The 27,077-nt window shown below is 41.1% G+C and overlaps 12 protein-coding genes across 12 annotated transcripts; 3 read left to right on the forward strand and 9 right to left on the reverse strand.

Annotated features, from left to right (window-relative positions):
* Positions 1–412: 412 nt before the first annotated feature.
* On the reverse strand, positions 413–1,873 carry STP4 (Stp4p; the record flags this gene model as incomplete). The annotated part of the gene is made up of 1 exon (XM_056232339.1): positions 413–1,873. The coding sequence occupies one exon, from the start codon at positions 1,871–1,873 to the stop codon at positions 413–415; it is 1,461 nt and encodes a 486-aa protein (XP_056086628.1).
* Positions 1,874–3,440: 1,567 nt separating this feature from the next.
* On the forward strand, positions 3,441–4,376 carry SIT4 (type 2A-related serine/threonine-protein phosphatase SIT4; the record flags this gene model as incomplete). The annotated part of the gene is made up of 1 exon (XM_056232341.1): positions 3,441–4,376. One exon carries the CDS (start codon positions 3,441–3,443, stop codon positions 4,374–4,376), a length of 936 nt encoding a protein of 311 aa, XP_056086629.1.
* Positions 4,377–4,924: 548 nt separating this feature from the next.
* On the forward strand, positions 4,925–5,446 carry NPC2 (sterol transporter; the record flags this gene model as incomplete). The annotated part of the gene is made up of 1 exon (XM_056232342.1): positions 4,925–5,446. The coding sequence occupies one exon, from the start codon at positions 4,925–4,927 to the stop codon at positions 5,444–5,446; it is 522 nt and encodes a 173-aa protein (XP_056086630.1).
* Positions 5,447–5,947: 501 nt separating this feature from the next.
* MRP10 (mitochondrial 37S ribosomal protein mS37) lies at positions 5,948–6,235 on the forward strand (the record flags this gene model as incomplete). Its single annotated transcript, XM_056232343.1, has 1 exon — positions 5,948–6,235. The coding sequence occupies one exon, from the start codon at positions 5,948–5,950 to the stop codon at positions 6,233–6,235; it is 288 nt and encodes a 95-aa protein (XP_056086631.1).
* A 144-nt stretch (positions 6,236–6,379) lies between these two features.
* On the reverse strand, positions 6,380–7,300 carry FAD1 (FMN adenylyltransferase; the record flags this gene model as incomplete). The annotated part of the gene is made up of 1 exon (XM_056232344.1): positions 6,380–7,300. One exon carries the CDS (start codon positions 7,298–7,300, stop codon positions 6,380–6,382), a length of 921 nt encoding a protein of 306 aa, XP_056086632.1.
* A 364-nt stretch (positions 7,301–7,664) lies between these two features.
* Positions 7,665–8,987, reverse strand: MTF2 (Mtf2p; the record flags this gene model as incomplete). Its single annotated transcript, XM_056232345.1, has 1 exon — positions 7,665–8,987. The coding sequence occupies one exon, from the start codon at positions 8,985–8,987 to the stop codon at positions 7,665–7,667; it is 1,323 nt and encodes a 440-aa protein (XP_056086633.1).
* A 464-nt stretch (positions 8,988–9,451) lies between these two features.
* Positions 9,452–10,252, reverse strand: PRP11 (spliceosome assembly protein PRP11; the record flags this gene model as incomplete). Its single annotated transcript, XM_056232346.1, has 1 exon — positions 9,452–10,252. One exon carries the CDS (start codon positions 10,250–10,252, stop codon positions 9,452–9,454), a length of 801 nt encoding a protein of 266 aa, XP_056086634.1.
* Positions 10,253–10,528: 276 nt separating this feature from the next.
* On the reverse strand, positions 10,529–12,232 carry SIR2 (NAD-dependent histone deacetylase SIR2; the record flags this gene model as incomplete). Its single annotated transcript, XM_056232347.1, has 1 exon — positions 10,529–12,232. The coding sequence occupies one exon, from the start codon at positions 12,230–12,232 to the stop codon at positions 10,529–10,531; it is 1,704 nt and encodes a 567-aa protein (XP_056086635.1).
* Positions 12,233–12,649: 417 nt separating this feature from the next.
* NAT1 (peptide alpha-N-acetyltransferase complex A subunit NAT1) lies at positions 12,650–15,217 on the reverse strand (the record flags this gene model as incomplete). The annotated part of the gene is made up of 1 exon (XM_056232348.1): positions 12,650–15,217. One exon carries the CDS (start codon positions 15,215–15,217, stop codon positions 12,650–12,652), a length of 2,568 nt encoding a protein of 855 aa, XP_056086636.1.
* Positions 15,218–15,792: 575 nt separating this feature from the next.
* Positions 15,793–20,859, reverse strand: SKDI04G2020 (uncharacterized protein; the record flags this gene model as incomplete). Its single annotated transcript, XM_056232349.1, has 1 exon — positions 15,793–20,859. The coding sequence occupies one exon, from the start codon at positions 20,857–20,859 to the stop codon at positions 15,793–15,795; it is 5,067 nt and encodes a 1,688-aa protein (XP_056086637.1).
* Positions 20,860–22,556: 1,697 nt separating this feature from the next.
* On the reverse strand, positions 22,557–23,933 carry PUS9 (pseudouridine synthase PUS9; the record flags this gene model as incomplete). Its single annotated transcript, XM_056232350.1, has 1 exon — positions 22,557–23,933. The coding sequence occupies one exon, from the start codon at positions 23,931–23,933 to the stop codon at positions 22,557–22,559; it is 1,377 nt and encodes a 458-aa protein (XP_056086638.1).
* Positions 23,934–24,215: 282 nt separating this feature from the next.
* On the reverse strand, positions 24,216–26,867 carry GPR1 (Gpr1p; the record flags this gene model as incomplete). Its single annotated transcript, XM_056232352.1, has 1 exon — positions 24,216–26,867. The coding sequence occupies one exon, from the start codon at positions 26,865–26,867 to the stop codon at positions 24,216–24,218; it is 2,652 nt and encodes an 883-aa protein (XP_056086639.1).
* Between the last annotated feature and the right edge of the window lie 210 nt (positions 26,868–27,077).

A 27,077-nucleotide genomic window follows, 5' to 3' on the forward strand; every position in this document is an offset into this window, starting at 1 on the left:
GAGCTAAAAAAGACTGATAATGGATCCGGCATTTAAGCCAACGAACGGGCTTATAATGCGTCGGGCCCAGACTTCACAAAAGAAAAACATACAAGATGAAACTAAACGATCGGGAAATCAGAACTGAGATCAGGCGCTTCATTGCCAACAAAATTCCAAGCGACTAGTGCAGATTTCAAGACCGTCCTGCACTTGTGTCCTGCCGATGGCGGTGGTTGGTTTCTTACCACATGGGAGAAAGACGGAAAAAAATACTGGCATTGCAGCACGCAATGATACGTTGCACAAGATGTTGTGCTGTGTATTGGAGCATAATAAATAACAGTGTATATGTGTGTACGTACGTATGTATGTATGTGTGTGTGTCTATATGTACGCTCATGTAGTTTTAATGGAGTAGCGGGTCTTTGTCCTAGTGGTATTCGTAGCCGCATCCCTTCCCTACGTGTTTATTCAGCCAGACATCGACATTGGGGAACTGTAGCCCGCAATGCTTGCACTTGCCCGGGACAATACTTCTATCTTCCTTCTTAGTTTTGGGCGGGTATTCAAAATGCAAGGCCTTCAAGTGGTTTTTGAAAGTATCACAGCGGGAAAAGACGCCTGTTTGATGGCAATTTATTGGCTCAAAATAGAGCGATTGGGTTTTGTGCGGATACACTTCCATGTCCAAGTTTATCAAAGTGGAATTGTAAGGACACTTGAACGCACCTTTGATCTTGTACAGTGATTTTAGTTGGTTTTTTTTCAGTAGTTTCGTCTCCTCGGAAGACGAGGCTGCCGATTTATCGTCTGAGTCGTCGCCGTTGCTTGAGGAGGCGCGGGCGATGTCGTCAGCATCGTCAGTACCGCTGATGCTGTTGGGGTCCCTTGCATATATCTGCATGAATTCGTCTTTCCAATGGCGTTTCTTGTGCCTTATAAGATCGTTGTTCCTGGCAAAGCCACGTTGGCAGACGGGGCACTTGTGCGGTCTGTCCTCTGGGGTCAAATGGGTGGATTTGTGTGTCGATAGATTGGCGTAGAAGTTGTGGCATATGGGGCATTCCTTTTTCTTTCTTTGCTTGGTTATCTTTGCCGAATCCTTCAGCGACGAGGAATACTTGTTCGTGTGTTCATTGGTTAATGGGGAATGAATACACGGTAGGGTAGAGGCGCTGGTGCTGGTGCTGGCTTGCTGGTGTTGTTTGGCCACCAGTGGTGGGAAGCCGTTCGCAGGCAGACTGGATACTGATTTCGATCTCGGTATGTTGTCCACTGTAGGTGGCAGTATATTCTGATGTTGAGCCGGTGGCGAGGGCGTAGTGGTCTTGACGGCAGTCGCGATGTTGGGGTTGCACAACGTCAACTCATGTCTTTGATGATCCAGCACGGTTCTTGGGACAGGGGCGGTGAAATTGGCGTGCAAGGAATTTGATCTGCCGTTGAACTCTCTTTCTGCTGCGGTGATCAGGTTGGTGAACGAAGAGATGGGTGGTAAAATGACGTGACTCGAGTTGTTCGAAGACAGCGGTGTGGGCGAGAGACTGTGAGGGAAATAAAACTTGGAACTATGTGTAAGAGTCGTGTTGTCGGTAGGGGAACTCGTGATGGATTGGCATGCAGAAGAGTTATAAGAGGAGTACGAAGTGACCAATGGCGGAGGCGGGGGGGAATTCAATGCAGAACTGAGGGTCGAGCGAGAGGACGACGTGGTGCTGGACAGCAGAGGCAACGTTGGGTCTATCAAATGGTGAAGCGTGCTATGGGGCGAAGCCGCTGGATTGGGCATTTTGTCCGGCGTATCTATAAACGGAGGGTTTCTTGGTAAAGACATAGTTTCATGAGAGATAATCGAATCTATGCTCGATGCAAAAGAAGGCGATACAGGCATGGAGGATGGAAGGAGGGGGGGGAGAAAAAAACAAAGAGACAAAGATTTTAGTATCGCAAGCGTTCCAATACTATTCCTTTCTACATGCTAAGAAATGGAACGGACAAGAGCTGGACACCCCAACTACAGTGCATTAAATGTTCTTTATATCTATTTTTTGGACCTTTACTTAAAGTATATATATATAAAGACGGAAACATGCGGGTTTGAGAAATAGACAGATTAAAGAACGCACATATGCAGCTTTAACTTTTAAGAAATGGTGCTTTTTTTTGCCTCTTCCTCTCTGCAAATGCGAAATATCAGCAGAAGAAAACAAAGGGAAACGAAAAAAATCAAAAGAGGGAAGAGTAAAATTTGAGTAAAACAGGGAACAGACCATTACGTACGTACATACAAATCGGTTTCAGTAATCATGCCACTAACAACGCCCCCTACCAAGAGCCAATCTAGAGATATCTTGGGAGTTAGTTAGCCACGGGCCATAAAGGAAGAAAACGACAAATTCAGCAATAAGCGCATGGGGGGGTTTCCGACAGCCACTACCAGTTTGTGTGACAGCCAAGCGAGAATCAATGCGGCTATTTCAGATCTGTTTTTTCTGACGAAGAACAAGATAGACCAACGAAAGAAGAAGCAGAAATCCGGGATTCCCCCAATTCGGATCATATCCGGCGAGGCATTCCCGGATTTTATTTTCCTCAAGAAGCGTGCCGCTGAGAATCAGTGTCGGCCCGGAACTTGTCCCCCGGACTAATTAGAAGTTCCGGGAACGCGCGCAAGCCGTCCCGCGCGTGGATGGCTTGAAAGCAGTCGGAGGAAAAAAAATAACGCAAACGTGGGCGCTTGCCCCTCCCCTGTGCGGCCATGTCGTGCCTCCCCATAATTGCCTCCTATGCGGTCATTGTCTGTGGCGTTTCTTTTTTGCTCGTGTCACTGGTTTTTTTACTACCGCGGGGTTCGACTTAGCAAGCAAATTGCAAAGCCGCGGCGGTTCACGAAAAAAAAAAAAAGAAGGCAACACTTAACGGCGAAACTGGTCGAACCAAAGACAACGCAGGGGAAATGGAAAAGAAACGGAAAAAAAAAATGAATGAAGAAAAAGGGGGAAAATACACAGCCGCGGGTAACGCAGAGCGGCGCGAGCCGCTCTGCCGTGCGAGATGACGCGAGGTGTATATGCGGGTAATGAGTTCGGGGGGGCAGTTCCACTTCAGTTTTTCTTTCTCTTCTCTCTCTTTCGCTCGCTCGCTCGTGGGAGCGGTAAAAAAAAAGATGTATCGAGTCCCAGTCCAGCAAAATTTAAAAAAATCCTGGCCCTGAGTGAAAACCCAGTGATGCTTGTATACTACCGCATGGAGCAGAAACGGTTTGCAAAGTTACACAGAGCAGAGAACAAAAAAAAAAAAAGGAACAACATAACACATTGTTGCCATACTATCATTAGCACGCACGGCCAAAGGACTTCTGTATATACTGCCCCTCATCCTCTCACTCCCCTCCTCGCTCTTTCCAGATCTAAGCAATTACTTCCTAAGGCCAGAACACATTAAACATAACAGTAACAATGGTATCAAGAGGCCCAGATGAATGGCTTGAGACTATCAAGAAATGTCAGGCGCTAACTGAGAATGAAATGAAGCAACTGTGTGAAATGGTGAAAGAACTTTTAATGGAGGAAAGTAACATCCAGCCCGTGCAGACCCCCGTCACGGTGTGTGGTGACATCCATGGCCAATTTCATGACTTGTTGGAGCTATTCCGCACTGCTGGCGGGTTCCCTGACGACATAAACTACATCTTCTTGGGCGATTACGTGGATCGTGGCTACTACAGTCTGGAAACCTTCACGCTATTGATGTGTCTGAAGGTCAAGTACCCAGCAAAAATCACTTTGGTTAGAGGAAACCACGAGTCCAGACAAATCACTCAAGTTTACGGGTTCTACGAAGAGTGCCTGAATAAATACGGGTCTACCACCGTGTGGAAGTACTGCTGCCAAGTCTTCGACTTCCTGACGCTGGCCGCTATTATCGACGGTAAGATCCTATGTGTCCACGGTGGGCTTTCCCCCGAGATCAGAATGCTCGATCAAATCAGAGTCTTGTCCAGAGCTCAAGAAGTGCCCCACGAAGGCGGATTCTCGGATCTGCTCTGGTCGGACCCGGACAATGTAGAAGCCTGGCAGGTGTCCCCCCGTGGCGCGGGGTGGCTATTCGGTAGCAAAGTCGCCAGAGAGTTCAACCATGTCAACGGGCTGAACCTGATTGCCCGGGCCCACCAACTGGTGATGGAAGGGTTCAAATACCATTTCCCGGAAAAGGACGTTGTCACTGTCTGGTCCGCACCAAATTACTGTTATAGATGCGGCAACGTCGCCAGCGTAATGAAGGTCGACGACGATTTGGAACCCACTTTCAAAATCTTCTCCGCTGTCCCCGATGACTACATAAGGGAATCGACCGCAAACCACAATAACCAAAGAGCTGGTTATTTCTTGTAACACAACGGCATCCCCTCGACGAATAAAGAACTCTTACTACGACCAAAAAAAAAAACCAAAAAAATCAAGCAGAAACTTTTCATCATGCCACTTGCTAAGATACGATACACAAACAACAAGCACATTCAAAGAGCATTTCATTGCTAAAGTCCAATGACAAAAAAATTGGAAAGGAAGAAAAAAGAACCGGGAACGGCGGATGGTACTGCGGTCACCGGTTCTCATTTTCCTTTTCCGAAGTTATATATGTTTTTCATCTCTTTCTCTCCTTTTTTCTCTATCATTCTTTTTCTCCTCTACTTACTTATATATACTACTATATCAAATTATATTATATTACACCGATTATTACTTCATCGTGCCGTCACGTCACCACCCACGGCTTGCACTGGCTGAAAGAGGGTTGGAATCCCAGATAATAAAAAAACTTTAATCAACATTCAGGGAGGGGCAATGTGGAAGATCGACGATATTTAACGAGCCGGTCTATCAGGACGCAGAACCGACAACCGCACCGCACTTCCACTCCACCATCCAGTCCTCGCACAATGTCTCACGGCCTGAAACTCTTGTTCAGTTTACTCTTCCTTTACACAGCAGCAGTCCAGGCGGGTGTAATCGGTGTATTCAACGCCCTTCCTCCGCCAAACACTAAGCCCATCAACGGCGAGTCTCCACTCTACCAATGTGACGTTTTCGATAAACAACTTCTGGAAATTAAGGAGGTCAATCTGGCCCCCAATCCACCGGTCCGTGGCGAAAACTTGACCATTTCTGCCAATGGTGAAGTTTTTGAAACCATTGAAGAAGGCGCCTATGTCGACGTCGAAGTCCGCTTAGGCTACATCAGACTGCTGTCCCAAACGTTCGACCTATGCCAAGCTTTGGAAGACAACGATATCGAAGGCCTATCTTGCCCAATCGAGCCAGGTCAATACGATATCAAGAAAATCGTTGAAATTCCAGGTGAGGTCCCACCCGGCAAATACGTTGTCGTAGCAAGAGCTTATACCGAGAGCGATGATTTGATCACTTGTCTAACTGGAGAAGTTATCTTCCCAGCAAGGTGATCAGATTGCACTGGCATCTACCTTGCGGTTCATTTATTCCTTTCGTTCCACATATTCTTTTTGTCACCATCTGCTCTTTAGTAGTTCAAACCTAGTTTTCCACTCCTTGTTGCAACCATCATCTAGTGGAAATTAATTACCCTCTATAATAAATTTCTGATGGGCCATCCTTTGTCGCCTTTGTCTCCTACTCCTACTCCTATTCTTCCTCCTCTCCTTTTGTCTCTAATTAATAATCTATACAGTGTATACCTATTAAGAGCATATCATTGCATTGCTGTCATTATCAGAGCTTCTCGTAGTGCAGCCATACAGCCCAGAAGTGATAGGATGATGTCCGGGTAAATAGGGACCCGATATTGGTCCTTCTCTTTTAATGTAATAGGTTGAACAAGAGTACTTGAGCTTCAAGTCAAAAGCAAGCTGTGAAGAGAAAAGCCACACCATAACAGCTCAAGGGGTGGCGGATATTTCCTGTTTCAATTAAAGACTATCATATAAATGTCCGGAAAAGTACCAGTCTATAGATTACCTCCCTTACCCAGACTGAAAGTGAAGAAACCCATCATTAGGCAGGAAGCAAACAAATGTTTGGTTCTGATGTCAAATTTACTGCAGTGTTGGTCTTCATATGGTCATATGAATCCTAAATGTGCGGGTTTGGTGGCGGAATTGAAAAGCTGTACTAGTGAAAACGCCCTGGGAAAAAGAAATAACGTACAGAAGAGTAATATCAACTACCATGCCGCTAGACTATACGATAGGATCAACGGTAAGCCCCATGATTAATTGTTAGTAACTGCAGCAAGAACAAAAATTTGATAATGTTAGATTCATGGTCCTGTATATACAAATTAAATAGTTTTAACAAAAAAACAACTTTTTTGACAATAGTAACATCTGATTTATCTCTGTCTTGCGCAAAAATCGTGCTTAATTATTGATTCTTCCTGCTCTTTCTAGAGTGTCATCTATTAAATACCAACCAGGATAGTAATCACCATGATAATTGCTGAATCTCTCTTTATCCACCACGGATATAGGTGACGAGTTTATAAATGAATCATGCTCGCCTTTCGCATCCTTGCCGAAAGCATGAGCGATTTCCCACTCAAAACGTAACGCTACATTGTTGGAATCCTTTTTCAAATGTGGGTTGGGCAAAGAGTTGTGAATGCCCCCAATTGATGTGAATCCTTCTTTGTACAAGCCACAAATTGGTTCGTTGGAATACAATAGGAAACTCCATATATTAGTCAAGTCCCAATGTAAAAGAGGCTGTAACCTCATAAAATCAGGCCAATTAGAGTCTGTTCTTTGAATGGGCTTTAACATTTCACCATACGGGTCCGTGTGCCTAATACCTATGACTATTGCTTCGGTCTCAGGATATATCTTTATGAAATCTCTAAACGCATCTGCCATGTTGACGGACGTTCCGGATTGCCTTTGCGACTCGTATAACGACAGGCAATATCGTTCTGAAGTTTCCAAAACAAAGTTTTCTAATGTGGGGAATGTTTCTTCTTGATCGATGAAAACCGTAGGAAGTCTTTGCATGGGGAAGCTTTGAAACTCGAAATCAAACTGAGAATTTTGAGCTTTGATAAAAAAATATTCCCATAAACAACTCAAGTATAATAACAGTAACACCTGGCAATCTTTCCCGCCATTGTATGAGAACGATATCTCTCCATTCAGTGGACTCCAACGTACAAAAATTTCATTTAGGAGGTACTGCCTGGTTAAGCGTATCGCTTCTTGTGTGCTTGCTATTATGCGAGACTCTTTGTTTATATGTAGGTATGAGTTTGTTATCTCATAGCACAGCTCAGCAGCTTTACTTAATTGCATATTGCGCTCCCCTGTTTGTTTCCTAGTTCTTAGGAGAATGTTGCCTCTTTATATGCAAAAAGTGAAATGAGTTCTTCCCGATCTTTGCGAAACGTCCTCTCGAAGATTTTTCAATGCTATTGCGTGGATGATTATGTGTTTACCGACACATTGTATCAAAATGTTTCACGAATATGCCAACTTTATGAGCTCTTTCAGTCCTTTTGCTTGCTTCGGACTCTACAGATTTGAAACCTGCCTGCCGACAGGCTGACTAAAAAATAAGAAATTTACAATAAAAATCAAATAGTGAGTAATGCAGCTTAATACTTTCCTTTGATTCCAGCATATGTATTACTTTATTTACAAGAGACTGACTCTACCGCTATCTATCCCTAGTCAGATTTTTTTTGAGGCTTTTCAAATAGTTTTCAATATATAGTAAATCGCCGTTCGTGTCTTTATTCCATAATACACCCACATTCACAATTGTATTGTTTCCCGACACAACATCCCCATCTGTATCATACAATGCCTCCGTTTCTAGGAGTATATCTTCATTCAAGCCTCTCATTTCTTTAACAATTTTATCTAGTATATCCACAGTTTCGATATTTCCAATGACACCATTCACGCTCATCTCGGTGACCACACGCTTCAAATACCGAATTTCTTGGAAATTTTCCCACAATAATTGAATTAATAAATTGTAGAAGTCGACGTTGCAAATGGTCAAATATAATGAAACATCCATGTTGTTTTTGCACTCGTTATAAACATGGGATATCAACGTGTATTTTCTGTCCGCTGGAAAATCAAAGTCAGCTAATGTAAGCAATTTGCATATGATATATGGTAAAGTTATCGTATATGGTTTCGGTAGCTCAGTGGGTTTGTTTATACAGGAACATCTAATATCCTCAAAAATGTTCAAAGATTTAGCATTCATCTTTAATTCCAGATCCTTGTCCCTGTTCTTGTATGCTTCCAGCAATTGCTCCAAATATTTTAAAAGATCGTAGTCATTTTTAACAACTCCTCTCAAATGGTCGACATGAGGTTCCAAGACTTGATCTAGTGTAGCTTGGTAGCGGATTTTATTACCAATCTCCTGCATCACTTCCTCACTAAACTTTAGGTTTAAATGTGCAACTGGTTCCTTTATAGCTTCAGCTGTAACATCTTTGTATTGATCGAAATCCAATGATTTCTGATTCTTTTTACTAACATCATTATCTTTATCAAATATCTGTTCCAGTAAAGTTCTTGTTTGCTCACTTATGGCTCTAGCGCCAACTGTAGAAGGCTCAGTCCCCTGATACACGTAATCATTACCTGCAGTTTCCTTGAGAAACTCATGATCTTTGTTTGGAAGCTTTCTATGAGCTTTTTGACTATGATTAAAGACAATTTTTTCCTTCTTCACGCTAGTTCCCTTGGAATTATCGTACAGGCCGTTATAATACTTATCAATTATTTTGCTAGCATTAGTATGTCTCATGCTTTCAGCTCTTGCTCCAGCTTCAAACGATTCATCAAACACTTTACGTTCCTCTTTAAGAGCTTCTTCAAGCATCATTTCGTTTGAGGGTTTTCCTGCATTGTAAGTTTTTCCATCCTTTAACTTTGCTTCGTTCAGTAAACATCTATGAATGGAATGTATGTACCTGTAGCTACAGTTTTTTAACATAGACGATGCCCTAACCATTGCACACATTGTTGGTACTCGTTTCAAGTTTTTGCCTACTTGCTCTTCTATAATTCCTGAAGTTTGACACTTACCGTCACTAATTTTCGGGTTTATATGCTTAAGTGCCTTTTTTTGTTAAAAAAAGCGTTTTATGTTGCAGGTATTAGGTACTTTGATAAGATGGCCATGAAAAATGCTCTAATATCTAATGTTCTACATAGTAAAAAGGAAACTTAAATTGACTAATTTTGTTTACCAAGGGCTTAGTTTCTTGACGCATGAAATGCCAAGCCCTGGCCCCCTTCCAAGAAGAAGAAGAAGTATTGATAATCGTACTCCCAACTATCGTATGCGCATGGGAGGGGAAGTCAACCAAATCTCACACCAGGTATTTATAATCTGTCCTCTCCTCTGATGATTAGCAGAATAAATAACCGGTTCATCTTTTTCATTTGTTATTCTAATGTTGTTTTAGTAAAACATCAAGTAGCTGCTTGTCCTTCTTCCGTTTGCTTGAAAAAGAATTGTACGTAGTACATTTTTGAGACAGCATCCCAAAATGTGCATTTTCTATTCAGTTCATCTAATCCATCCTTATCAGTGTCCATTTCTTCGTTTTCACCAAAAATTATCTCGTTCGGAGGTAGTTCAATGGCGATGTTTTCAAAAGGTTCATATGCAATAACTAAAAATTTTTTTCCCTTCTGCTTTGCATCTGACAGTTCCAGTCCAGATATAATCCTTATGAGTGGTAGGATATCAATTTTGCCGCTCTCATCAATGTCATTTTTCTTGGTTTCTATATTGTAGTTTACTTGAACAGCCAGGCCCACTGACCCAGTCTTTGGGTCTTTTACAGTAGCAACTTTAGAGACAGGGACCACTCCGTTGTTTTTCAAGGATTGTTTGGCCTCAATTATTTTTTGTTGTCGCTGGAAATCTTGGGTTGCCTGGCCTTCTTTCCCTCGGGAACTTTTCTCTATGCTAATACCACGTCTTAGCACATTTAATCCATGTTTCTTACCGCCCAAATGTCTTTCAACACTGGACCACGACATGTGCATTGTATTACATAGTTTACAGACTAGTTTACCGGAGTGGTTTTTGTAAATATACGGATTGGTTCTCACTTGGTCGTCTTGTTCATCTTGAAAAGTATAGGGTACTTCTTCGCCTTTACTAAGCAAAGACTCGACTTCTTTTCTTCGTTGTAATTTGAACAGGGATTCGGAGGCTATGCCACCACCACCTTTTTTGGACCCAACACCTTCTGCATAATTCATTTTGAACGTATAGATGCTGATGACTCAACTCCGGTGTTTCATATAGTGCCTCTATTAAATGTTGTAGTCTTCCCAATAAACCTAATCATTTTTTTTCTCTCATTTTTTTAGCGAAATGGGTGGTACTCATAGTATTTTAACCCGGTACAGCTGAAGTATTGGAAGAACGTATTTAGCAAATGGCTGAAATTAGTAAAGGAAAAACTGAAGTACATACTTCATTATATATATTATAACATTAATTTAGCACTTTACATGATTGAACCTGCTTTCTTCTTATAAAGTCCCTGGGTGTTCATCTGATGCGACGACATATACACCTTTATCTTTCTCCCGGCATTCGAATTTCTTGTTCTTTAAATCATTCCATTTCTTGTGGGGAATTGTCCAACCACATTTCTGAGCAACCATGGCTGCAACATCATCACAGTAACCCAAGAGGGATAGGTCAAATTCTGCGTGCTTGACGGGGTCATAGTTGATCAGGACTTGAGGAACGTGCGCAGGGACCATATTTACGATCTCGGATACTGGTGCCACTTTCAAACTTGTTCCAATGCAAATCAACAAATCACATTCCAAAATGTCTTCACGGATACTCTTGTGGAATTTACTTGGCAAAGCCTCGCCAAAAAACGTGATATCTGGTTTGAGGACACCGTATGAGTTGAGGATATATGGAGGTCTTGTCGGAGCCGAATCTTGTGAAGATGTACCGTCCAATCTGTTGGAGTTAGATGGACTGTTGTACCCCTCTGGGAAATACTCTCTTCTTTTTTTAAAGCAATACGGGCATAGTGGAAGTTCAAGGTTCCTGATTTTATTGAATATCCTCTCGCCAGGTAGATTCCAATGACAAGTAACGCATGTGGCAGTAGCAAAAGAACCGTGGCACTGAACTAATTTATCAGCGCTTATTCCAGCATAGGATTCTAAATTGTCAATGTTTTGAGTATAATTCCTCAATAATTTACCCTTTGCTTGTAACATCTTAATAAAGCTATGCAATGGAGAATAAATGTTTTCCGGAGGTAGAACCATATTGGCGATATTATAAAAAACGGAAGGATCGTGCATAAAAATATTATAATTGAAAACATCCTGAGGATCGTCGAGCCCCAAATGTCTGATTCTTGAATAAAACCCTTCAGAGGATCTGAAGTCAGGGATTCCTAACGAAGTTGAAACTCCTGCACCTGTCAGGACCAAAATTTTTTGAGCGGTATGTAATTTTTGAACAAAATGATCGACAGTGAAAAAATTGGATAACCTCAATCTTGTGCATAGAACCTTATTGATTGCTCTTTGTAAATCTTTGATTAGACGAACTGTTTGTTTCTTTGCCAACGGGTCTTCTACATTGGTAACAGATATCGTATTTTTCGAATCCTGTGGATGCTCGGGTGGGCTTATATGAACAATACTGTTGATAGTGCCGATAAGCGCTTGATCCTTGACTTCAAAACCTAGTAATTTGATTAGATAGTAAATGTATAACGAATTCAAATTTTCGGGGAGATAGGTGTCTAGAAATTTATGTGCGCCGTAATACTTTAGAAACATTCGAGCATTAAGAGACTCCCCTTTAGAAAAAGAAGGTCCATAAAAAATGCCACTTAAAGTATTCTTACCAATTATAATCGGCCCTTTGGGTGTTTCTGGCTTCAAAACGTCATTGGACATTGACACTACTGAAGCTGCTGACACTGTTACCGGATCCATGTCATCAGCCGGTCTAAGTTGTAATGATGCTACGTCCTCTAGCGCAGCCTGAGTGCGTTCATGCTTGTCAGTCGTTTTAGGTTTCATCAAGGAATTGGGGTGGGACGCTTTTGGCTTTTTATGCGAAGACAGTTCATTAACTATATTGTCATCGGGTTGTTTCCTGATCCCGTTTCGATCTTGCGTGGGGCATATTGCACTTGAAACCTTATTTTTAGCATTCTTCGATACGGCGTGATTCATATGAGGGATGGTCATCCAGTTTTACTGTGCCGATGAGGAAAATTTGGCCAAAATATATATACTGAAGCAATGCCTGTTTTCACAAAATGCGAGGGAATGGGCTTTACATCTATCTAACAAAAGTGTTTTCCTGTTAAAAAAAGAAGTCTTTCAAACTATGCGACCTAGAAAAAAAATTATCTCACCGCAACTGGCGCTCAAAGAGGGCAAAGAAATATTCTTCGTTTTTTGTCTGAGATGGGAACGCACTATTTTAACAAGAACTCTGCTCCTTCTGGATAAATAAAGGGCAGAATTGATGAAAGTAACTTGGCGATAGTATGGCTCATATTTCTGTAAATCAAACTTATTTCAAATATATATATATATATATATATATATATATATATATATATATACTACGTACGAGTTAATTGACATCTTGCGAACAAACTATAGTTGGTACTGCAAAATCTCGTTTTGAGCGCGAGGTTCCAAGTCAGAAAGACCGCCAATGATCACTTCTTTCAGAGCAGATTGTTCTATGGGGACATCCTCACGGTAGCGGTATAGGAAAAGCAGGCCTTTTGTTTCTTTTTCACTGAAGGTTTCTTGATAGAATTTCAACCAATCGAAGCCATCGTTAGAAATTTCATTCAACGGTAAAATCTCAGAGTAGTCCTTTTCAAAGCTCTTTGTGACTACCCTTTTCAAAATTGGATCATAGGGGGTATCGTCTCTTGTAGCGTGTAACAATACAATCGCCACACTTCCAAATAACCCGCTCGTGGGGCCATATTTTCTAGCAATTTTGTTCAAAGAAACAAAACACAAAGCTAACTTTCCAACTCTATAATTGACCTCAAAATCCAAGATGTAATCTCTCTCATCTTCCCTGGCTTGTTTGGAGTAGTTATCGTAAAATTCGGTTGCGAAATATTTCATTGGCGTGGTAGTTTCTGTCAGTTTTTCGCCAAATATATCATCATCTTGGTCAGCCGAATAAGCTGCAACACTCTTGGCTTCAGCTTCTTTCCGTTTGTTCATGGCAGCAGCTTCCTTCTTAGCTTTCTTTTTCTGGCTACTAGTACTATTTTGGCCATTGGTTCCGATGTCTTCTGAATTATCGTCTGAAGAATCTGACTTTCTTTTCAAGTGATCATCGTGCATTTCGAAGTAAAGTCTTGATGCTCCCTTCATTGCGCGAACGTACATAGGCCTGGTGTAAAGTGTCTTACCCCATTCCAGCATTTCCAAATAAGCTCTTGGTGTACCTTTTCTCATACAGTACGAATGGAAATCTAACTGATCATCTTCAAATTGTTTATAAAATTTAGGAATGGCGTGAAATCTTTTCAACGCCAAACCTTTGTATTTGCGAACAAGCCATTGATTATCCCTAATATCATTTGCAGTTTCTTCACTTTCTTCACCTTTTGTCTCGTTCTTTAAGGATGTTAACTCATCTAGTTCCTTTTTTCTTTCTAAGTACAATCTATAATAAGCTTCTGCTTGTTCTAAGATAAACCAAGAAGCTTCTACAAGGTGTAAGTCTTTGATACCGTTAACGGAGTCATCATTCTTGGTGAACAGGGACGCGATCTCGACAGCTTTATCGATGTTGTTTGCTCTCAGGAAATATTTGACTGTCTTACAATTGATAAATCTATCTTGTAAGTCCAGTTGTCTACCTTCTTCTAGATGCTTGGCTGCTGTGTCCATTAGCCCTAAGTGCTTAAAAATGCGTGCCTTTAGAATGTAAAACTCAACTAGAGTGGGTGTGTGATCAAGTGCGGCATTGGCATATTCTTGAGCTTTGGGGAAGTCATTTAAGAAAAGAAAATGTTGAGACAGGTAATAATTGGTCCAGATAAATGGAATTGGATCTTGCGTGCCATCCAACTCGGACAAATATTCAAGGACGATTTTTCCCAACAGTTGAGGGACCTTGAAATTCCTTCTTTGATAGAGAGGCTTCACGTTAGAGAAAGTTGCTGGAACACCACGTTTCAATTGGGGCAGAACGTAATCCTTCAATTTTTTGGAAAGTTCTTTTTCGTCCTGAATGAAAGTCAACGGAATAAACTTAGGTGGTTCGCATCTTGGATAAAATTGCTCAAGTTTACCATACAAGGCCTTCTTCAATTTATTGTCATTTTGAATTCCCAGGGATACTTCCAACAACCTGTAGTACTTGAAATCATCCGGGTTTCTCTTGATCAGAGTTCTATAAACAATAGACGCATCTTGCAATTGGCCCAATTTCATGTGAACAGATGCTTTTCTCTCTAATAAACTAAATTTATCAAAAACATACGGTTCGATATCGTGTAAATGTTTCAAGACATTTTGCAGCTTATCCTGATTATCGCCAGCGGCCTTATACATAATGTCGTTTTTGTACATCAAGCACTCATTATGCTCATATTTCTCGGAATCAGAAATTTTTCCTTCAGCAAGTTTTTCAAATTGAGATAGCGTATTAATGGCTTGTTGCCTTTCACCATTAATATCTTGAGCTACTGCCAACGATGTCCAGTTGGCACGGTAGCCGAGAAATGATTCCCAATATTTTTTTCTGGAAATCAGAGTACTCTTGAAATCTCCAATTTGCGATTGTAAAGTTGCTAAGTCTCTATAAATTTGCTTGTTGGTGGAGCCGTTGTGTAAAGCTGCTGTGAACCATTTGATGGATTCTTCGTACTCTTTGGTGTTTCTCATATAAATACCCAATACATGGCAGCAAATTGGCGATGCTGCGCTGCCTTCAATTTTTCTAATGGCATTGGCCACAAAGGAAGTGGCATCATCTTTTTCACCCACAGAATATAAATCCAGACCCTTTAAAGCCAAGGAATCAATGTGGCTAGCATCTTTTTTCAAGATGGCGTCTAGTACCTTAATAGATTTTTTGTATTGCTTCCCTTCGTATAGTTTCAAAGCCTCGAGGAACTGCTCGTTTTCTTTTTTCGAAGTTATTTTGGCCACCGGCTTGGCCTTAGTGCCCCTCTTCTTAGACATGCTTCGTTATGGTTAATTGTCTTCCTTAATGATATCAGCTTGTATATAATTAATACGATTCCAAAACCCTTTTGAAATTAATTTTCAATGTTGGAAACTTTTTCATTTTCGTTATTTTTGCTTCCTTCTATTATGCTCTATTTCGGTGCAAAGCAGGGTAAAAAATGCGTCCTCGACCCAACGACCTCATAAGTAATGCCATACAATTAGAGTAATGGTTTGAGAATATGTTATTCTTGGTGTGTCCATCAAAACAGAATCTGTATTGCAACTGTTCACTTCTGAAATAATTAACCAGCTATAAAGTACTTCATATGGAGGGTCTCTTTAGTGGTTATTCGTTTACCTATCTGTTCACGGCTGCCAAATATTTTCTTTTATCATGTTAGAATAAGATATTTTGCACTCTCTGAAATCTAAAGGGTGTATGCGAAAGATCTTCTAATAAAGATGTTTAGTATCGGAGAATATTCTATAAAATGATTTATCTACTTTTTTTATGCAAATTCTATAATGTTTTATGTATAAGTATGAACTGGAATGACGTGAGAGAATGTGATTAATCGTGAAATGAGTTAGACAAGAGCTAGTGGAAGAGCGGCGACAAGCCACATCAATTTACCCACTGCTTCGGTATTTGCGATGCCTTCCATCATAGATGAAATAGTAACAGATGATCTGATGGCACTGGTTGATACAGTTGCAAGGGAATGCTCATACGTTGCTAACGTGTTTGTGGTGGTGGTCGTGAAGGATTTTGTGGGAAGAATGGAATTGTATTGACTGGAGGCTGTTTTACTGAAAGCCTCGGAGGTGCTTTTCAGAGAAGAGGCGGCAGAGATGTTATCTTCAATGTTGTGATTCACAATAGAAGTAGTTCGTTGAGCGTTGTTTGTAGCAGTCGTCGATGTAAGAGAAGTTGCAAATTCTGATTGTTTGATAACGGTAGTTTCTCTAGAACTGAAATCGTCTGAGTTCATGACATCAGAGTGCATGTTAATGTTCGAAGTTACTAATGTTGAATAGCGAACAGATACAGTTACTCCACTGGCGGTACCAGTGACACTTACATCAGCTGATGTCTTAGTTCCAACTGAAGCGGTTGGATGGGCTGAAGAAGATGGTGCAACTAAAACGGTCGCGCCAGCTGAAGCAGTTGAATATGCCGAAATGATGCTTGAAGATAATTTAGGAGATTGGCTTACGGAAATGACAGAAACAGATTTGCTCTTAACAATTGGTGTAGCAGGTCTGGTTGTGGTGATAGTACTTACAATTTCAGTAGATTTTGTTGGATTGGGTATTTTGGTAGATGGAGTGGTTCCAACAGAAGAGTTTGAATCAGTCGAGACAGTTAAGTCAATTAAGATCGTTGGAGCAACCGATGTAGATAGTTTAACTAGGGTTGTTTGTTCAGATGAAATAGGTGTATAAGCCGGTGGAGTTAGAGTAGTTGAGATTGTTGAATCGATTGAAGTTAATCTCTCAGTTAAGGTGTTTAAATTAATTAAGGTGGTTTGAACGATAGAGTGGCTTAAATTATTAAGCGCAAGTGGAATAGCTGAAGTAGCAGAGATAGCAGTTATCAAGCCGGTCGAAAAAGTTGTGGTTGCTGAGCTGATTGAGGAATTCAAGGTGACTGATGTGTTTGGATCAGTTGGAGCAGTTGGAGCAGCCGAAGTGCTTGAAACAACTGATGGAGTTGAACGAACCATGCTAGCTAAGTTAGATGACATATCTGGAGCAGCAGAACGAGCAGAGCCTACTTTAGCTGCTGTATTAGATGGGGTAGATGCTGAACCGGTTGAAATATTCAAATTCATTGTGTCAAAGGAGCTAGATGAGCCGGTTGAAAAAGTTAAAGAAACAGAATTGCCTGGAACAGTCAAGGTAGTTATTGCGCTTGAATTGGCCTGTTTATATGAGAAAGAGGAAACACTTGAAATAAATGGACTAGCTGATATGGTTGTATCAGCTGAAGTCGTTGGGGCAACTGAAGTTGTGGCATCGATAGAACTACTTGGACTGGATGAAGTCGTTGGGGCAACGGAGGTGGTCCTATCGACGGAGCTACTTGAATAAGCTGAACTAGTTACATCACTCGAACTTCTTGTACGGTACATGCCCTCTAGACTAGATGAGACGTTTGGTCTAATTGAACCTGTTTGAACAACGGAAGTCGTGGCATCGACAGAGTTACTTGGGTCGGATGAAGTTTTTGGAGCAACTGAAGTGGTGGCATTAACGGAACTGCTTGGATCAGCTGAAGTTGTTGGAGCGACTGAAGTGGTAGCATCGACGGAGCTACTTGGACTGAATGAAGTCGTTGGAGCAACTGAAGTCGTGGCATCAATGGAGCTACTTGGACTGGACGAAGTCGTTGGATCAACTGAAGTCGTGGCATCGATAGAACTACTTGGACTGGATGAAGTCGTTGGAGCAACTGAAGTGGTCCCATCGACGGGACTACTTGAATAAGCTGAACTAGTTACATCACTTGAACTTCTTGTACGGTACATGCCCTCTAGACTAGATGAGACGTTTGGTCTAATTGAACCTGTTTGAACAACGGAAGTCGTGGCATCGACAGAGTTACTTGGGTCGGATGAAGTTTTTGGAGCAACTGAAGTGGTGGCATTAACGGAACTGCTTGGATCAGCTGAAGTTGTTGGAGCGACTGAAGTGGTAGCATCGACGGAGCTACTTGGACTGGATGAAGTCGTTGGAGCAACGGAACTGGTGCCATTAACGGAACTGCTTGGAACTGCTGAAGTAGTCGGAGCAACGGGAGTCGTAGCATCAATAGAGCTACTTGGGTCGGATAAAGAAGTTTGTATAACGGAGGTGCTGGCACCAATGAAACTACTTGGATCGGCTGAGCTGGCCACATCCCTGGAGCTTCTTGTGCGGTACATGCCGTCTTGACTAGATGAAGCATTAGGTTTAACTTCAGTAGTCTGAGGAATGGATGTGGTGGCACCAATAGGGCTACTTGGGTCAGCTGAACTACTTTGAGTATCGGAAGCGATGGTGTCGATAGAGCTTTTTGGATCGGATGAAGTAGAATGAAAAATGGATGTGGTGCTGTTCCTGTATCTACTTGGATCGGATGAAGTAGTTTGAGCAACGGATGTGGTGACAGCAACGGAACTACTTGGACTGGACGAAGTCGTTGGATCAACTGAAGTCGTGGCATCAATAGAACTACTTGGACTGGATGAAGTCGTTGGAGCGACTGAAGTCGTGGCATCAATGGAGCTACTTGGACTGGACGAAGTCGTTGGGGCAACGGAAGTGGTCCCATCGACGGGACTACTTGAATAAGCTGAACTAGTTACATCACTTGAACTTCTTGTACGGTACATGCCGTCTAGACTAGATGAGACATTTGGCCCAATTGAGCTAGCTTGAACAGAGGAAGTCGTGGCATCAATGGAAGTACTTGGACTGGACGAAGTCGTTGGAGCTACTGAAGTCGTGGCATCAATAGAACTACTTGGACTGGATGAAGTCGTTGGAGCAACTGAAGTCGTGGCATCAATGGAGCTACTTGGACTGGACGAAGTCGTTGGATCAACTGAAGTCGTGGCATCAATAGAACTACTTGGACTGGATGAAGTCGTTGGAGCGACTGAAGTCGTGGCATCAATGGAGCTATTTGGACTGGACGAAGTCGTTGGGGCAACGGAAGTGGTCCCATCGACGGGACTACTTGAATAAGCTGAACTAGTTACATCACTTGAACTTCTTGTACGGTACATGCCGTCTAGACTAGATGAGACATTTGGCCCAATTGAGCTAGCTTGAACAGAGGAAGTCGTGGCATCAATGGAAGTACTTGGACTGGACGAAGTCGTTGGAGCTACGGAAGTCGTGGCATCAATAGAACTACTTGGACTGGACGAAGTCGTTGGAGCAACTGAAGTCGTGGCATCGATAGAACTACTTGGAATGGATGAAGTCGTTGGAGCTACTGAAGTGCTGGCACCAATAGAACTACTTGGACTGGATGAAGTCGTTGGAGCAACTGAAGTGGTCCCATCGACGGGACTACTTGAATAAGCTGAACTAGTTGCATCACTTGAACTTCTTGTACGGTACATGCCGTCTAGACTAGATGAGACATTTGGTCCAATTGAGCTAGCTTGAACAGAGGAAGTCGTGGCATCAATGGAAGTACTTGGACTGGACGAAGTCGTTGGAGCTACTGAAGTCGTGGCATCAATAGAACTACTTGGACTGGATGAAGTCGTTGGAGCAACTGAAGTCGTGGCATCAATGGAGCTACTTGGACTGGACGAAGTCGTTGGATCAACTGAAGTCGTGGCATCAATAGAACTACTTGGACTGGATGAAGTCGTTGGAGCGACTGAAGTCGTGGCATCAATGGAGCTACTTGGACTGGACGAAGTCGTTGGGGCAACGGAAGTGGTCCCATCGACGGGACTACTTGAATAAGCTGAACTAGTTACATCACTTGAACTTCTTGTACGGTACATGCCGTCTAGACTAGATGAGACATTTGGCCCAATTGAGCTAGCTTGAACAGAGGAAGTCGTGGCATCAATGGAAGTACTTGGACTGGACGAAGTCGTTGGAGCTACTGAAGTCGTGGCATCAATAGAACTACTTGGACTGGATGAAGTCGTTGGAGCAACTGAAGTGCTGGCACCAATAGAACTACTAGGATTGGATGAAGTCGTTGGAGCTACTGAAGTCGTGGCATCAATGGAAGTACTTGGATTGGATGAAGTCGTTGCATCACTGGGGATTCTTATAAGGAACATGCCGTCCTGACTAGATGAAGAATTTGGATCATATGAACTGCTTTGAGCAACGGAAGTGGTGGCATCGATGATGCTGGTTGAAGTTGTACTTTGACGACTACTTTGCAGTGAAATTTCTCCAGAAGATTGAGAACTTGAAGTGGATGTGCTCGTAGATGAGGAAAGAACGGTAGATATTTTCGTAGTAGATGAAGAAGAGGGTTTTGTACATGTTCCATCGTTGTTTCCCTTGCACTGATAGGTCCAATAAAATCCTGGGAAATCTGTTTGTGAGTGGCCTTGATTATCATAGTTGTTACAACCTGTCGATAAATCAAAAGTTGTGGTACCCCATTCCCAAGTTTGCCAGTACTGGCCAGCATCGCCTTGTAGATATTCAAATTGAATTTGGAAATTTGGCATCCAAACAGTACATCCGTCGGATGAGGGGTTGGCATAGACTTGGAAAGTAGACGTAAAATCTGTTGGATCGTCGATCAAGTATGTTTTTTCATTCTTTCCGTAAAGTTGTACGGTACGTGAAGGACCATTAACACCGATGATTTTCAAAGACCATAAATATTTCAATGGGATATCTTTTACAGCCTTGACATGAATACTAATTTCATAAACATTGTCTTTGATCCAAGACACAGAAGTGACATCCAGGTCATAATGTAGAATGTTTTGTTGACTCATATGCCAATTGAAATCTAACTTGGGGCAGCCATTGATAGCAACATTTTCGTCTCTCTTGACAAGCAACGAAGAGGTATTTGCTTTGTCAGCTGCAATGTCAGCTGCAATATCCGCTGTTACTGACTTTGTGAGTAGAGTAGCAAACAATAGGTAAAATGTGATAAGCAGTTTCTTCATGATTTTTGTGGATACTGGTCTTTGATATATAGAGTATGGAGAGGAAAAAGTGCCAAGGCCATCATGAAATTAGGCAAGGTGATTTGCTTCTCTTAAATATGGAGAATTCACTCTGATTATTTGGACGCTGCGAAAGCAGGAATTAGTGTGAAAATTTTTCTTCTTTAGGATTATCGGGTGTCCTGTAAGCATAGAATGAAAGTATAGCACTTTTTTCTTTACTTTTGCTTTGCCAATAAAGAAGTAAAACGGAATTCACCATGTGAATGCTGATCCGATCTTCCTGTGTCAGTTTCTTCGCCGTATCGCACATGTAGGCACGGAAAAAGAAAAGAACGTCTGCCCCTCTCCCAAAATTGACAGGAGAAAAAATAAAGTTTGGCAACGCCCCGAAAACGCCCCAGGAACAAGGAAAAAAAGAAGTTTTTTTTCTTTTCGAAGAAATTTAAAAAAAGTCAGTCCGGTAATCGCGGGACCCCACTGCATCTATTAACCGTGATTGAAAAAAAAGCTTATCAAGCTGCTGTAAAAGTTTTGCAGGCAGCTTTTCGAAATCGCTCCTTCTAAGCTCTACCGTTTAACTTCGATCCATATGGAAACTCCATGATAATATGTTAGCAGTAAACCGGAGACAAAAACCTCAGAAAATCTTATGTTCGCCGATAAAGGATTAAAACTTCCCCGAAATAGTATTCATCTACCGTAAAAGCACCAATGCTATTTTTTACGATCAAGACGAAAAATTGAGAGGTTCGCAGGACAATTCTTCCAACTTGGCGAAAGAGTACGTCAAGAGAATAATGCTTATGTAAGCCCATGAAGAAGCGATATAATTTCTACCCTATTTCGGAGTGCCTCCTCAAAAAGGAAGAAAAAGAAAAATGACACCGCTCTTGGTTTACCAGCAAACGGGAGGAGGCGTCATTCTTAAACCCGATTTGAGATTTGAATTTGACGTAAGCAAAGCTTAAAAACTTTTTGCAGTATTTTTCCTTCTACGGCTGTCCGTTAGCAACTGGATAGCACTGCCTCAAAATCTCCTAAAAAGATCTGAGAATCGTTAAGGTTTTTTTGTTTTTTCGGCGTTCAAGCTACTTTCAGGCAAGAATTAAGATTTTCTCGTAAAAAGTGAAGCCACGCGCTCAATAAGCGACCAGTTGTGAAAATTTTCCTCGACTAAAAAGACGAGCGGAAGAGGAGGCCGTAGGTAATTACATCCGCCGAATAGCTGCTGCCTCGTGTTGCAGAAGACAGTACAAAAGGATTGCCTATCCGAGTAATCGGTGACATCAGCGGTCTGCACTTGGTAGCTTCCAAACCTTAAGATGGTTCAGAGAGTTCCGTGAGAAATAGAAAAAGAAACGTGGGTCAGATACCGAAACTTTCTTGAGTTTTCTTCCATGCTTGAAATTTAGAGTTAACACTTCAAAAACTTCGACCTCCTGCTGATGGAATTTTAAGTTTCAATGAATTATTATTCAGGTTAATAGGAGTTTCGTAGGAAAAAGAAAAAGAAAAATGACATTTATTATTCTTCGCTTCTCATTGTCTTCTATATTTTAATATTAAGCTTTTTGATAATTAAGGTTAAGATTGTACTATGCTACTTTTTGTTGTGATTTTTGATTGGACAATAATTGACTAGAAAAAATGAACAACCCCTTTATAGTATTTTCCGCAACTTATGCCAGAAGCCGTTATATTGCATGAGCCCAATCTGGATGATCGGTTTTGTAGCACCATTTTTTCTCTCCAGTTTCTTCGTCAGTCTCTGTAGATTCGTATAGATATGCGTGCAACCAAAGATCAAGGTCATTAGGACCAGGATCAGTATAAAGATCTGAGTCACAAATAGAGCATTGTTCTTGCCTTAATACTTCGCTGTACCCGAAGCTCTCATGAAACCAGCTTTTAGCGGGCTTGCTTTTCCCTATTTCGTCTAATTTAGCTATGACTGTATCGAAGTCTGTCTGCCCATCTTTGCCTAGACTGCTACCCCAGACTTCATTATTTGAATAGATAGGATCATTAGCAATTGGATGGCCTAAATACTGTAGGTGTACTCTAATTTGGTGCGATCGTCCAGTAAGTGGTTTGCACTTTACAATACTCGTCTTCCCATCGTAGCTTATTCTGTTAAAAACGGTTTTTGCGTGCTTGGCACCTTCATCTTCCATTTGGCACACCACGTTAAGAGCAAGCCTCGGCTCTTTCAGCTTTAGAGGTTTTTCAACAACTACTTCCGTTTCTGGAAATTCACCGATCACTTTGGCTACGTACTCTTTATTAATTTCCCGAGCTTTCAATTGATCACCAATTTCATCAGCTCCCTCCCGGGTTTTTGCCAAAAACATTAATCCACTTGTGAGCCTATCTAACCTATTACATGGATTCACTGCAATTCCTAATTTATTCTCTAACATTTTCGTCACCGTATTGAATCGATATCGACCGGTCGGATGAACAGGTATACCACTCGGCTTGTCAATAACCATTATGTTATTATTTTCAAAAACAATTTTTATGGGCCTGGAAGTGACTGGGGGCTCATGTCTATGGACTTGATGTGTGATCAGGTCTCCATTGTGAATAATGGTAGACAAGTCCGCCGTCTTTTCATTTAAACAAACGCTACCGTTGGCAATTGTTTTTCGATAGTATTCAGGTTCGCGATCCCGGAATTCAGACGTGAAAACGTCAATCAGCTTTCTATTTCTCCAGCGTTCTTTACAAAAGGTTCTGTATGTAAAGTGATACGGCTTAATTTTCCTGAGAGGCCCTTCGATATCAATTTCATACTCAGGATCTGTCTGTTTATGTTTTTCTTTCTTATTATGTGATGGTAATTTGGTTTTATTAGTGGAACTTGGCAGTTCTTTTGATTGAGCTCGTTTTTTTTTTTTCCTTTGCTGAATTGTTTTCTCCCTTTCAACCTCATTTTGCAAATGCTTCTTGAATTCATTTGATGTTGCATTTTCCGTAGGCGAAAGATCTGCTGCCAGTGCATTTCTCTTGAGATGTCGAACCATGCTCACTGGCATTGTAAAGAACTTTTTAAAATTATTTCTTTGCATGGGATTTTTTTACTCCATTATACAAAAAAATTCATTCATTTTTCGCATATTTCTTGAACATTCTGTTATTTCGCTCATTAAATTCTTCTCTTCCTTAATGCTTTCGCCGTTGGATAGAGGAAAAAAACTCTCACAAAATTATATTGCTTTAACGAGTAGGTTCTATAATGCAGTATATTATTTAAAATACATATAGAAGAAATAAGGTTTATTCATGCTAGTTTCTCAATATCGCGTCCTGCCTCTTTTGTTTCCTATCCTTGAAGGTCAACGTATGTAGTATTATAATGGTCCATTTTTCAAGAAAGCTATCAAGTCCATACCATTGCTATCACTATCATTCTGAGAATCATTTACTGAATGGGGAGTATTACAGGTGATTGCTGGCTCGCTAAAGTCGTTTTCGGAGATGGCAGCCTCCTGATAACGTGAATTCTTATTCTCTTCTATGCTGCTTTTGTCATTTTTTGTGATAACATTATTAGAAAAGAAGCTTGATTTAACTATGCTGTCATTCGAGACATCTTTACCTTGATCTTGACTTTCTCTTCTCCTCAATGCAAATTTCAATCCAGGTAAGGAAAAATGGTCGTTATTGTACCGTATTTTCAGCGACCTGTCTAGCTCATCAAGATCTATACCACCAAGCATCGGAATATGATGGATAAACCTCCAAAACAATGGCACCTCAACCTCTTCAGACCTAGTGGAATTTAGCATGGTCTGGAGCTCGAGTGAGTTTGATGGGAGAGAACGGTCACTATTATTCGTTTTGATCTCATCTGACTCTGCGCGCTTATTATCGCTTGAATCTTTGGCTGAGTAATAGTTTTCCCAAAACTCAAAATCGTCACAGTTGTCATAAAAATCGAAGTTTAATTTCAGTTCGAACAATTGTTTAAAAATACGTTCGATAAACCATATCGTACGCTTGAAAATATTAGTAGAATATTTCCAGCACTTTCTTTTCTTCCACTTCCCACGATAATACCAACCTCTTTTGCCCCAATCGCTATGACAAAACTCCATAATATCCTTTTCGCCAAGCTCGCCTTTCAAAACATATTTCTCTATTAAATACTTTGATTCCGTTTTGGCCCATGAATAATTCCAAGGTTTTTCCTTGAATAGATAAACAATGACGTCAACAAGACAACTTAATGGTCTTACACAAGTGTCAATGTATGATACCCACATAGAGGGCCCGTGTTTTATTTCATGCTTGTATTGTAAAGCATCCGCGATGATGGGAAAAAGCCAAATCGCAATGTATGACAGTGGATAAATAAATATTGCTCTCAAATTTTTCTGAATTTGCGCCCTACGTTTTTTCATTTGTTGGTAGGTTTGAGTTTGAAATTGTCGTTGCACATCTGTGAAATTTGAATTGTCATCTTCGTTTTTATTATTAATAGTATCCTGTGAAGATTCTTGATACTGAGTAAGCGCTCTATTATGAGCTATGGGAATATTATCGGCTAAATTGCTATTGTTACTGTTATTTTTGGTATTTTCATTTTTATTTTTATTATTGTAGTTGTTGTTATCGTTATCATCATCATATGTATCGAAGGGCGATGCTAGGGAATTTGGACCAAAAAAAGTCTGATGTCCCAGCACCGAACTTTTCCCTGTATCTCCTCTTTCATTTTCAACGTCGAAAGAAATGTTATGCTCGCTTTGTTTGCTCATAAATCCCAAAGGATTCAATGAAATGTCATTGTCACAATCAAGCGAATCATTTTTCTCTAGATCTGGATCCCTAAACGTCGCAGGTTGAAGTTTATCCTGTTGTTTTGTAGTGTTATAGTCAAGCAAACGAACTCCACCATTCATCGAAACATTTTCATCGCTCCCTGTCTTTGTCTTTTCGAAAATTGTAGGAATTTCATGGGAGCTTTGGCTGAGATCAAAAGTACCACTACTACTTGAATCGTCTGTTTCCTCAGTCGGATCTACCAGCGAGATAGTGAAGAAATTCTTCAAATTCTTCAGCAAATGTAACAAAGGCGACCGGAAATATGATTGAAAATACCATTTGGCTTTGCCCCAATGACCCAAACCAAACATGATTTTCTTTTCTTTCTCTTCCTCCTGTAAATTATGATTGAAATCTCCAATCTGGGCTTTGATCCTTTTACTCTCACTGGTAACGGAAATATAAATGCTGAGGTAGACCGCAAATATAAAAATGATAATAAAATATCTGGGAGCCCAGCTTAATACTATTTTATACCAGTAAGGTTTGGGCGGTAGATAACACCATGCACTCCAAGGCTTGTAACCACCTTGTCTGGGAGAATCGGGAAAATCATAATTATTATTATCCAACACCACAGTAGTTTCAGAATCATCATTGAGCTTATTATAATTGATGAAGGCTAAGCTTGCTAAAATGGCCGGCACTAAAGCAGTGATGGGCCAGATATATGACCTCTTCTTGTATAATCCACCCTCCATATTTCCAGATCTTTTATTCCGCCATTTCCAGTTAGGCTTGAAAATTAAAACAGCGAAGTGAATGGCAAATATCATGATAGCCATGTCTGCACCTTCAATTGCAAAGGCTGTAAACCACCCCAAGGTATTGAAAAATGCAGGTTTTGCGTACACACTGTTGTCAATCAGGATAATCATGGGATAAACCATCAGGATGAAAGCTTTAAGAAAGTCGCAAATTATCAAAAATGCAATGAGATCATGCCTAAAGACTTTCCTCCTCTTGTCCATTTTAGAAAGGAAAAACATCCCAAAGCACCCGGCAAGTAGAGACACGGCGGAGGCGGTTATGGCTATGATCCTTAACTGTAAGAGTTGCGGGGCTGTAAAAGTGGACGTCATCCCTGGTAACCCCAGCAGTTGGTTAACAGTAGTAGTGTTAATCTGTCGGAGAGCATTTGCATTTTCTTGTGGTAAGGATGACCTTTTCGACATGCTAAAATTCGGGGGAAATCCCTCAGTTATCATTCTCAACTCGAAAGCTCCGCTTTTTTTCTTTATTCCTTACACTTTCGATCTCTTGTTTGGCGTTATTTGGCTACTTCTTGCTGCTTCCGTATGGGTATATGCACACCTTCTTGTGATATGACGCTGAGAAAGGGATGCAGACAAATGAAAACGACGAATATCTAGAATGTGAGTAGA

The sequence above is a fragment of the Saccharomyces kudriavzevii genome (assembly GCF_947243775.1).
Source record: "Saccharomyces kudriavzevii IFO 1802 strain IFO1802 genome assembly, chromosome: 4".
In the NCBI taxonomy this organism is placed as follows: domain Eukaryota; kingdom Fungi; phylum Ascomycota; class Saccharomycetes; order Saccharomycetales; family Saccharomycetaceae; genus Saccharomyces; species Saccharomyces kudriavzevii.